The sequence below is a fragment of the Rosa chinensis genome, chromosome 6 (assembly GCF_002994745.2).
Source record: "Rosa chinensis cultivar Old Blush chromosome 6, RchiOBHm-V2, whole genome shotgun sequence".
In the NCBI taxonomy this organism is placed as follows: Eukaryota; Viridiplantae; Streptophyta; class Magnoliopsida; order Rosales; family Rosaceae; genus Rosa; species Rosa chinensis.
This window is the reverse complement of record NC_037093.1, coordinates 39,107,393-39,119,033: the sequence shown is the minus strand read 5'-3', so window position 1 is coordinate 39,119,033 and position 11,641 is coordinate 39,107,393. Positions and strand designations below refer to the sequence as shown.

The window sequence follows — 11,641 nt, the reverse complement described above, 5'->3', positions numbered from 1 at the left end:
ATTACACCTTAATGATTATTTCATTTTGGATTTATCAGAGTATATCATTCGATAAACTATCAATCAGAATATTATTCCAATATAAAAAATCCAAATTGCCCTCACTATGATTTGTTTATCATTAATCAAACTTAATTGATGGGTGGCTTTGGACGGTTTATACTTAGGTCAGCTAAAACAACTCTAACGAATATTATTCCAATAAGAAAAATCCAAATTGGCCTCACTTATAAAATGGCCTCAACTATACCATGACAATTCATATTCAAAGAACCAATTTGGCCCGTGTCTACTTCCAACATGGAAGCTTCAGGTGTTGATCAGCGAGACAAGTATCGCTCTTACATGTATGGAGATGGAGAGAAGAACACACAATGGATATCTGGTGCCCCTCCTAACTATGATGTTGTTAACAAGCTCTTTGAAGAAGGCAGAACCAAGGTTCTCTCTCTCTCTCTCTCTCTCTCTCTCTCTCTCTCTCAAAATATATAGCTAATGAATTGTGCATTAATAACTGAAGATATGGCCAGCTGGGTCACTAGGAGAAAGAGTTCAGAACCTTTTGAAGACATACGAGATGGAGATTTCCCACAAAGCAAACCCTCAGGACTTCAAATCTATTGATCCAGAAAAGTTCACTTTCGTCCAGAATGGTATATATATTTCTGTTGTTACTTGTTTCTACTTGAATAATTATCTTTTGATGAAACATATACGTTAATTTACATACATATATACTCTGCAGGGAAAGAACCGCTGAGTATTGAAGATATTAAGAAAATGGGCGGAGTCTATAACGTGGATCTGCAAAGCTCTCTACCTGAGGAGTTTCAGATCTACAAACCAGCAGAGGAAACAGCAGAATCGTCCCATAAGCTTTTCACCACTACTTTTCCACGTGGATTTGCAATCGAGATCCTTGAGGTCTATTCCGGTCCGCCGGTGATAGCCTACAAGTTCAGGCACTGGTCTTACATGGAAGGTCCTTTCAAAGGGTATGCCCCTACTGGAGAATTGGTTCAATTCTTCGGCATCGCAATTTTCACGGTATGTACTTGCTTTGTTTCGCTTTATATAATGGAAAAATAATTTCTCGACCTCTACTTGGTTGGTAATTTTTAGTTGACTCGGGTTTCAGGTGGATGAGCGGATGAGAATCGTAAAGGTGGAGTTCTTTTACGATCCTGCAGAACTTATTGGAGGGCTGACGAAGGGTGCCAAAATTGAAAATTGTGGTGGAAATAGTGCAACCACAAGTAGTTGCCCTATCCCTAGGAACAAATAAGTGCTACTTGCATAAAAATAAAAATAAAATGCAGTATTGGCCAAAAAAATAATGTAGCAGCGTTGATGGACAAGAATTACAAGACAATAAATTAATCCTTAATGATTATTAAATATTGAATTTATCAGAATATATCATTCAGTCACTACTAGAAATTTCTCCATTAGCACCTCTTTAGTGGCTACCATACATCTATCAGTGGCAATAGTAAATAGTATTACACTGATCTGAAAAATCGGTGGTTTTTTTTCCTTTCACTGATATTAGTGTGTATTATGAATAGTATATAAAACATAACACTTGTTTAATCTCAATGACTGTTAACGGTGTAACATGGATTGAATTGCATGGGAGCAATCGATCAAAATATCAGTGTGAATTTGTTTCATCACACTGATGATCAGTGCCCAGAGTTAGAATTGAGGGTTGGGCCAATAGAGATTGTATTGGTGCCAAACCAGCAAAGACGACTAGATGAAAAGTGGGCTTGGTAAAAAGAAAAATAAAAAATAGTAATGAAAAAGAGAATGAAAATAAAAAATATAAAAAATATATATTATAATGATGAAAGCTGACAGCACGTTCCTTATCCTCCTTTTTCTTTATATCTCTATCTTGGATGACAGGAGCCACACAATTCAATTCATTCCAAGGATGAAAATATTGAATATCGAGAAAAAATTGATAGTTCAAAAAATAGAAATTTCGATAGAAATATTGAGGAAATTTCGATTCAAATAAATTTTAGAAAAAAATGATGGAAATTTAGAAAGTAACATGGAAATCATTAATGAATTTTCATGAAATATTTACATGATCAATTACCTATAATATTTCAAAAAAAGTGTTTGATGAACTTAATTGTATAATGATTGTAGTAATTTGGAGTATAATAAGATACAATGATATGACAAAAATATGAAATTCTACATAAGAATTCTCAAAAATGATTTAAATAGGAGATTAGGAGAGTTAATTATTAATTATAATAATATTTTACAATTAAATACATATGTTAAAAAAAAAAATTGGTCTTCAAATAAACAGAAAAAGAAATAGAAAATAGTCCATTGAAATACGTAGAAAAGTTTTTTTTTTAATAGAGCCAAATGTTTACTAGTTAGCAAATTAGATAATTAGAAGATTTATAAGCATGGAGCAAAAAGACACAAAGAGCAATACATGACCATATAAATTTTTTAAGTTTTCCTCTTAGATGTTATCAATTTAGTCGAATTGGATAAGGACAAGGGCTAGTTTTCACGAGCTACATATCGCAAAAGGTGGCGCCAATCTAGGAATTTCGAGAAAATTTTGAATATTTCTAGAAACATCGCTAAAATTTCCAATATTTCTGGAAATATCGCGAAATTTCAAAAATTTCTCCCAATATTCTCTTGGTAAGTCAAAGATATATCGAGACCCTAAAAAAAGGGAAATATCGCGGAAATTTCGAGGATATTATCAATTCTTCAATCATTGATTCATTCTTTCTTTTTCCTCTCATCACCAAGACCACCACCATCACATTTACTCCCATCCATCTCTCTCTTCTCCACTTTGAAATTCAAATTTCTCACCAATCTTTAATTTTTTTTTCCCAAGAGTATCAAGGAAGATTCAAACCAAATGTCCGACTCTCTTCTTTTCCTCCTTTTCCATACCAACAGATTTAAACTCCTCTTCCTCCCAAAACCATTTGTTGTTCTGCATCGATCAATGACCAAGCCTTCTCTACATGCTCTTCACCTTCGATTTCCCTATTCTTGGTTCGTTTGACCTTACCAATTTGAAGATATTTTTCTTGAACGCGCCCCACGTGCAACAGAGAGAAAAAACTTAGAGATCAGATCGGACCGGTGGTTTATTAGTGGTGGAGTGGTGGATCTAGATCTATTGTGTCATTCCCCGACGACGATGGTGTTTTGGATCTGCTCGGTTTTTTGTAGGTTTGGATCAGCTCGGTCCCTTGTAGGAACTGGGGTGGTGAAGATGTTATGGGTGTTGGAGCCATCGAATGCATTTGGTGATTGAAATAGAAGCTTGGTAGTGGGAGTGGCCCTAGGCCTGGACCTAGAGTTGTAGCTTGCTCCAAGCTTGGAGTGGCCCCTAGGTCAGGTTACATGGTATTATGCTTGAAGATTTGCGGAATGGTATTGTGGATGAGGTATTTTTCTACACATTATTTTGTAAATGTCATGATTGGATATTTTACATAATTGAATGCATAGGTTGCTAGATAATACTTCACACAGAAAAATTTAATTCTTCTTTTCTCGAACATCAGGTAGTGTGAGGACGTTGCCATTTGCTTTGAAAGAGTTTGTCCATATCAAAGAAGGTTTGCAGTTGTGGAGAAGAAATTTTTCTATTTCTGGATGTATTGGGAATTTTTAGTTGGTGAATTTGTTGTTTGATGCAATTTTGAATATGGTATACGGTACATGAAATGTAGAGGTGCCAAATACTAGTATTTGCTAGTATTTGGCACCTATTTTTTTTAATCCAGCTTAATGATTTTGCCACTGATATCAGTGGAATTCCTAAGCCAATGATATTTGGTTGCTTTGGCACTGATTGAGATGTAATTTTGCTTTGGTTAGAGGTATGACACCGTTAAATTATTGGTGTGTAATGCCCCAATAGCACCTACAATAGAGGGGACTGATTTCTCATTAGTGGCTACACAGTGGGTAGTCTCATTAGCCACTCTTATCAGTGTGTATTGGGACAAAGGGGACTAATTCAGATAAGTGTGGAATGGGGAAATTTCTAGCAGTGAGTAAAGTATCCGTCAGAATATTATTCGAAGAACAAAAATCCAAATTTGTCTCATGCATTATGATTTATTTATCACTAGCCTTCATACACGCACATACTCGCGTGCAAAAGAGTCGCGCTCACGTGGGCGAGTTATTATTTTAGAAGAGCTACAACTCACACGTGCAAAAGATAGTACATTTGCTATGTATGTTAGCAGACTGTTTATGCGTGCAGTTATTTTTTTTTTTTCCTTTTCATTAACCGTCTCTCTGCTTTACCTGTATTTGCGTCTGGATCAACTTTTGGGAAAGCTATACCATCTCATTTTCACAAAAGAGATGAAACTAAAAAGAAAACAAATGATGTTTCCTACTGTCATCGCTTGTGTTTCCCTTTTCGGTTATGAGATATAACAAAAAAGACCAAAAAAATTTCAATCATTTGATATGGTTTTTTCTCTACTTTTTTGCTGGTTCTTTTATGGGTTTGAAATCACACCGACCGACATATCCACCCACACTAATGTTATTTTAACATAGATTATAAATAATAATCCCGAAGTTTAAAGGTCTAGTTTCACTATTATGACCAAATGCCATGGAAATCTGTATTTTGTTTACACAATAAAATACCAAATTGAGCAGTTTTAGGGCTCTTCATTTGATAAATATGCAAAATATACGGCGAAAATAGGAGGAGGAGGAGGAGGAGAGAAGGAGAAGAAGAGCAATAGAAACAACCTTGGTAGACTATGATCAAATAACAAAGTTGCTTGGGATATTTTGTTATTGTTTGCCAACAATTTTTTTTTTGATAATCGAGCCAGTATGGCGAATATAATTCATCAAAAGCCAGAATAGGCCGTTACATACCCTTCCGCTGCCATTTCGACAGACAAGAAGATAGTGGTAGTGTGGGTACATAGAAAATAGACCCACTCATTGTACAATCGATACGTAGACATAGCGGGAATCCCCCTTTGGTACTACGGTGGAGGCGCTAGAGAGATCCGGCCCTCCCAACCTAACTCTTTAACCAATAAACCTTGTTGCCTAGAGACATCAATTGGTGTACAACTAGATCCATTGCGACTTAATCGACAAGACCAGACCAAATGCAAAGACTAGATGCACAAAGGTGCCTAGACTGTCCCTGAAAACGGAATAATACTGTAAATAGACAAAACTAAAAACATAGAAAATGGCTTAGGGCTAAAACAACCCTAGCCTAAATAGAAGGCCCACTTAGGGCAGACCCAAAGAGAAGAGCCCAACTCAAGGTCCAGCAAGTCAAGGTTGACCCAAGCCCAGACCACCCGTCCACCACGCCTGCAGCCGCCTGTGCAGCTCCGCCCAAGGGTCCCGTCACCATGAACCCGAGCCGCCCAAGAGCCCCGCCATGATGCTAACTGCACCACTAGTCATGCCACCGATCTCCACCAAGCCAACACTTCCCCGAGCCACAGTCGTTGCACCAGCCCCAAGACCCACACGCCGCCCCATTGTCCAGCCGCATCCAGATCCACGCCTATGGGTCTCGCCGTCCCTACACAAAAGCCACAGACGCCCAGAAAGGCCTTCCAAACCTGCCATCAAAGCCAACTTCCCAAACCCCAAGCCAAACGCCTCCTCTTCCGATCGCAGCCCCGGGCTTTGAAGTACCCATCCGGCAGTCAGCCAAGAGACGACACTGCGAAGCCGGCGCTATCCATGGCCGCCACCGGACAGGGAACAGTTTGTCGGGGAGGTTGTGCTCTCACTTGCGGTGCTAGGTTTTCTAAGAAAGTAGTGGTAGTTATTGTTTGCTAACAATTGAACACAAAGTACATGGATTTATGAAAAATATATAGTGAATGAGTGAAAATAAGGAAACAAGAAGAAGAAGAAGAAGAAGAAAAAAAGCAACAGAAAACTTTGATAGATTGTGATCAAATCAAAATCAAGAGCCATCTTCGAAATCCATTTCTCTTGATCTATTGTCTTCGAGTTCTATTTTCATCTGTTTGGTACAGCGATTTCTTTGTAGAACGTGGGGGTTGTACGTGATGAGTCTGAAAGAGTTTGGAAGAATTTGTCAGAGAGAAGAAAACCAGAACAATAAGGAGTTTTTGCATAGTAAAGAAGATCAAGGAGGTGGAAGGATAATAACTGCATATTAGATTATCAGATATCAGATTCTCAACCTTTTTTTTTTTTTTTGAGAATGAGATAGATCTTTCATTCAATCAACCAAAACGCATACATTGGGGGGGGTGGTGGGTGGACATAAGCCAATACCAAAAAAAACCGCGGTTACAAATGCCATGAGGCCAATGAGGCCAAACTCTAACCACAAAACACCCATTTCCAAGGCTACCTTGACCATGTGATCCCGAAAGTCCCAGTAATACCCCATAGTCAACAACATAGAAGATGTTGTCCTCTTCAACATAGTGTCCAAAAAGTATCAGACCACGTGTAAAGGATCGCTCGTCGGTAAATTGATAACAAAAGTAAACCAGAGTTGAACCAACTCGTCCATAGGAAAGACACCATAACAATGGCACAACCATGATACCAAGACAACCAAACCCTCGCTCAATTAAGGAGAGACTTATTAGAACTAACCAAAAGCCAAAACCTAAAAGCGGTTAATCATGCATGTTATTTGATTAATCGATCACTTTCTAGGGCTATTAACTTCAAGTGTGCAGAGGAGGTATGGTCTGGAAAGCCAGTTGATTATTCCAACTTGAGAGTGTTTGGTTGCAGTGCTTATGCACATATTCCCAACGATGAAAGAACCAAACTAAAACCTAAGTCCCATGAGTGCTTGTTCATCGGCTTTGAGAAAGGTTATAAGTTGTGGGATATAGTCAACGACAAAAGGGTGATCAGCAGGGATGTAATCTTTGATGAGAAGACTATGCCATTGAATGAGGAGGTTAATAGCAAGAAGGAGAAGATGGCTGTTATTGAAGAAGAAGCAATCAAGATTTCATTAGCTAAACCATCGGATGTAGATTCCCAAGTTCAGGTGGAGCAAATTGAGCAAGTAGGGAATGATCAAGGAGCTTTTGAAGAAATGCAGCAGCAACAACAGTCACTAGTTAGGGCTCAGGTGGAGCAATCCCCACAGAGGGATCGAAATTCCCCTATCCCACAAGCACCTGAGTCATTTAAAAGAAGCATAGCACTTGACAAACCTAAGAGCAATCAAAGAAAGATACAAAGGTTCGGGTTCGAACAGGAAGAAGATGTGAGTCATGCTCTGAGTATAAGTCAAGGAGATCCAACTACTTATCAAGATGCCATAGAAAGCGAAGAACGGGCAGGTTGGATTGGTGCTATGACAGAAGAGATGGAATCTTTGCATAAGAATTCCGTATGGGAGTTGGTTCCTAAACCCAAAGAAAAAAAGCATGTTTTGTGGCAAAAGGGTATTCGTAGAAAGAGGGAGTGGATTATGACGAGTTTTTCTCTCCGGTAATCAAACACACTTCAATTCGGTTATTGTTGTCTATGGCAGCTCAGTATGATATGGAGATTGAGCAGATGGATGTGAAAACTGCGTTTCTTCATGGGGACCTCGAAGAAGACATTTATATGTCGCTGCTGGAGGGTTTTGTCGAAATAGGAGAAGAAGATCTGGTTTGTCAGTTAAAGAAGTCTCTATATGGATTAAGCAATCACCGAGACAGTGATATAAGCGTTTCGACACATACATGATGAAAATAGGCTACACAAGGTGTCTATATGACTGCTGCATTTACTACCATGTATTTGAAGATGGGGAGATTATTCTACTACTTTTGTATGTAGATGACATGCTAATTGCATGCAAGGATATGTCGAAAATGCAAGAGCTTAAGAAGAAATTGGGAGCTGAATTCGACATGAAGGATCTAGGAGCTGCACAAAAGATCCTTGGAATTGAAATAAGGCGGGATAGAAAAGCTGGTAAAATTTGGCTGTCACAAGAAAAGTACATTCTGAGGGTACTTTAACGCTTCAACATGGATGGAGCTAAGGTTGTTTCTATCCCAATAGCTGCACATCATCAGTTAAGTGCAAACCAAAGACCATCAAGTCAAAAAGAGATTGATGAGATGAAGGATGTTCCATATGCAAGTGTAGTAGGGTGTCTCATGTATGCGATGATTTGCACAAGACCAGATTTAGCTCAAGCATTGAGTGTTGTCTCTAGGTACATGTCAAATCTAGGTAAGCCCCACTGGGAAGCAGTGAAGTGGATTTTGAGGTATTTAAAAGGGACTAGGCAGCTTGGAATCATGTTTGAGAGAAAACACGAAGTAGCATGTGTGGCTGGTTTTGTTGACTCAGATTATGCAGGAGACTTAGATAAAAGGAGGTCCACAATAGGTTATGTTTTTACTTGTGGAGGAGGACCTGTGAGCTGGAAAGCAACCCTTCAAGCAGTCGCAGCTCTATCTACTACTGAGGCAGAATATATGGCGTTAACAGAAGCTTCAAAGGAAGCTATTTGGTTGAATGGGCTGGCAAATGAATTTGGAATTCACCAACAAGGCGTGGTAGTGAAGTGTGATAGTCAAAGTGCCATTCATTTGGCAAAGAATCAAGTGTTTCATGCAAGGACGAAACACATTGATGTTCGCTATCACAGGATCAGAGATTGGGTAGGATCTGGAAATATCTTTGTGGAGAAGGTTCACACGAATGACAATGCTGCAGATTGTCTTACCAAGCCCGTTGCTTTAGAGAAGTTCAAGCATTTCTTGAACTTGCTCAGTATCATAACATGCTGAGTTGTGGTGGAGCACCTCCTCACTTGAGGTGCGTTGAGGCAAGAAGAGTCTTGCCAAGGTGAAGGTTCTTGAAGGTTTGTTCGGGATTACTTCAAGAAGTTCAAGACATCCTGAAGGTTGCAGCAATCGTTTTGGTATCAACTCACCAAGGTGGAGATTGTTGTGTTTTTGGCTCATTGATACAATCTGGAAAATTAGGATGCAGAATTCAAATCCAAGTCTAGAAAGGAAAGAGGTTTGCACGCAACTTTTCTATAAGTTCTAGGAAAGTTAGTCTTTCAAGTTCTATTAGGATTTGTATTATAGGCTTAGAAAGGCTTAGTCTATTAGGATTAGGAATCCTAATCCCATGTTGTATCAGCAGCCTCTTATCCTATAAATAGGAGCTACAGTAGGTTTTCTGGAATTAAGACAGAGAGTGCAGAAAATTGAGAGTCAAGGTGATAGAGAGATAAGAACTAGTCTGAGGGGTTTTAGGGATCAGTAATAAGTACTTGTAAACTCCTAAATTCTTCATACTGCTAGTGAATCTCTCAAGAGAGATCACGAAGTGGACGTAGGCTAAAGTTTTGGCTGAACCACTCTAAAATCTGCTGTGTTGTTTCTGTTTTCAGTTCATCTATTATTCTGATTTTGCTTAAGTAGTAAAACACAACGATCCTAAAGGGGCTTACACAATAAGGCAGTGTTGTGTGCCTCCCATCTTATTAATCGTCTTCCATCTTCCTCTCTTCAAGGTCGTATTCCATTCGAGGTATTGTCTAGTTATGTCTCTATCCCATCTCTTAATACCCTTCCTGCTCGTGTCTTTGGTTGTGTAGCCTATGTCCATCTCTATAAGAACCAACGTTCTAAGTTAAATGCAAGGGCTTTCAAGTGTGTCTTTCTCGGGTATGCAACTCAGCAGAAAGGATACAAGTATTATCATCCTCCCTCTCAACGATTTTATGTCACCATGGATGTGACATTCAGTGAGGATACATGTTATTTTCCACCTTCTACGATTTATAGACAGGGGGAGCAGGGTGTTTTTTTTATGAAGGACAGTACCAAACAGGGCCAACGATCGATCGCTTTATCTCAAATGATCGATCAGTTAGTGAAGAGGAAGTGTCTAATGCCCTAGAAACCAATGACACTCCTGCAGAAATAGAAAAGGCAATTACTGAACAGAGCGCTACAAGTTCCGAAACAGAAAAGGAAATTGCTGAATCGTCTAGCCTTCGCCATATAACTGCCGAACAGAGCATTACAAGTTCCAAAATAGAAAAAGCAATTACTGAATCGTCTACTCTTCGCCATGTAACTGCCGAACAAAGCATTGTGAATTCTGAAACAGAAAAGACAATTGCCAAATCGTCTACCCTTCAAGAAGAAGCTCCTAATCATTCAGTCTCTCCCTCTCCATCAGTGGTCTCCCCTGTTCAATCTTTATTTAAGGTACGCAGTAGTTTGCCTTTATCCCATGACCCACCTTTGTCTAATAGTGTTACTCCTTTAACTAATTCTACACATGTTCCAACACAAGTCTTACCAGAACGATCCAATCGTGGCCAACCTGCCAAGAAATATGAACCAAGTTTGTGTGCTAAGACCAAATATCCTGTAGCTAATTATGTGTCTACTCATAGGTTGTCTAAACTATATGTAGCCTTTATGAATCAATTATCTTCTGTGTCACTTCCTAGTAAAGTGCAGGATGCAATGAAAGGACAAGAAGTGGGCAAAAGCAATGGTTGTGGAGATGGATGCACTTGAAAAAAAACAAACGTGGGAGTTAGTATCACTACCTCCTGGAAACAAAATAGTTGGGTGCCGATGGGTGTATACAGTGAAGCACAATTCTTATGGTTCGATGGACAGATATAAGGCGAGGCAAGTAGCGAAAGGTTATACCCAGAAGTATGGTGTGGACTATGATGAAACTTTTGCACCAGTAGTAAAGATCAATACAATCCGGGTATTTCTGTCTCTAGCTGCTAATCTTGATTGGCCTCTGCAACAATTTGATGTTAAAAATGCCTTCTTGCATGGTGAGTTGCATGAAGAAGTATACATGGATTTGCCTCCGGGATATGGTACTTCCACTGGAGTCAAGGTGGTGTGTCGTTTAAGGAAGTCCCTATATGGCCTCAAACAATCTCCAAGAGCTTGGTTTGGTCGATTCACGACATTCATGAGGCGGATTGGGTATAGGCAGAGCAATTCAGATCATACCTTATTCCTTAAGCATCAGAAGGGTAAAGTTACAACTTTAATTATTTATGTGGATGACATGGTGTTGACAAGTAATGATCTTGAGGAGATTAAGAAGTTGCATAGTGCATTGTCAGCAGAATTTGAAATGAAAGACTTGGGGAGTTTGAAATATTTCTTGGGAATTGAAGTTGCTAGAGGAAAAGATTATATTATGTTGAGCCAGAGAAAGTATGTCCTTGATTTATTAGCAGAGACGGGTATGCTCGATTACCAACTAGCTGCCACACCCATTGAGCAAAACCATCGGTTAGCTGAGTATCCAGATCAAGTACCCACGAATAAGGCAAGATGTCAGAAGTTAGTTGGAAGATTAATTTATTTGTCACACACTAGACTAGACTTAGCTTATGCAATTAGTGTTGTGAGTCAGTTCATGCATAATCCTAGTAGCCCTCATATGAAAGCTGTGGTTCGGATCTTGAGGTACTTGAAGTCTGCTCCTGGAAAGGGGTTGGTGTTTTCTAAGCATAGGCATTTGGATGTTTTAGGATATACAGATGCAGACTGGGTAGGTTGTATAACTGATCGACTGTCCACTTCCAGATACTTCACGTTTTTAGGTGGGAATT

At 39.2% G+C, this 11,641-nt stretch overlaps 2 protein-coding genes across 2 annotated transcripts; both read left to right on the top strand.

Moving 5' to 3' along the window:
- Positions 1 to 247: 247 nt before the first annotated feature.
- On the top strand, positions 248 to 1,542 carry LOC112172881 (pathogen-related protein). Its single transcript, XM_024310377.2, has 4 exons — positions 248 to 441; positions 521 to 653; positions 746 to 1,047; positions 1,139 to 1,542. Exons 1-4 carry the CDS (start codon positions 301 to 303, stop codon positions 1,283 to 1,285), a joined length of 723 nt encoding a protein of 240 aa, XP_024166145.1. The 5' UTR covers positions 248 to 300; the 3' UTR covers positions 1,286 to 1,542.
- A 6,500-nt stretch (positions 1,543 to 8,042) lies between these two features.
- Positions 8,043 to 8,813, top strand: LOC121050008 (secreted RxLR effector protein 161-like). Its single transcript, XM_040508532.1, has one exon. It carries the CDS (start codon positions 8,043 to 8,045, stop codon positions 8,811 to 8,813), a length of 771 nt encoding a protein of 256 aa, XP_040364466.1.
- The last annotated feature ends 2,828 nt before the right edge of the window (positions 8,814 to 11,641 follow it).

Excerpts from the sequence above, each read along its gene's own strand:
- LOC112172881 (XM_024310377.2), top strand. The coding sequence starts at position 301 with ATGGAAGCTTCAGGTGTTGATCAGCGAGACAAGTATCGCTCTTACATG. Across the intron at positions 442-520 it reads TTGAAGAAGGCAGAACCAAG|ATATGGCCAGCTGGGTCACT; the intron begins GTTCTCTCTCTC and ends TAATAACTGAAG. Across the intron at positions 1,048-1,138 it reads TCGGCATCGCAATTTTCACG|GTGGATGAGCGGATGAGAAT; the intron begins GTATGTACTTGC and ends CTCGGGTTTCAG.
- LOC121050008 (XM_040508532.1), top strand. The coding sequence starts at position 8,043 with ATGGATGGAGCTAAGGTTGTTTCTATCCCAATAGCTGCACATCATCAG.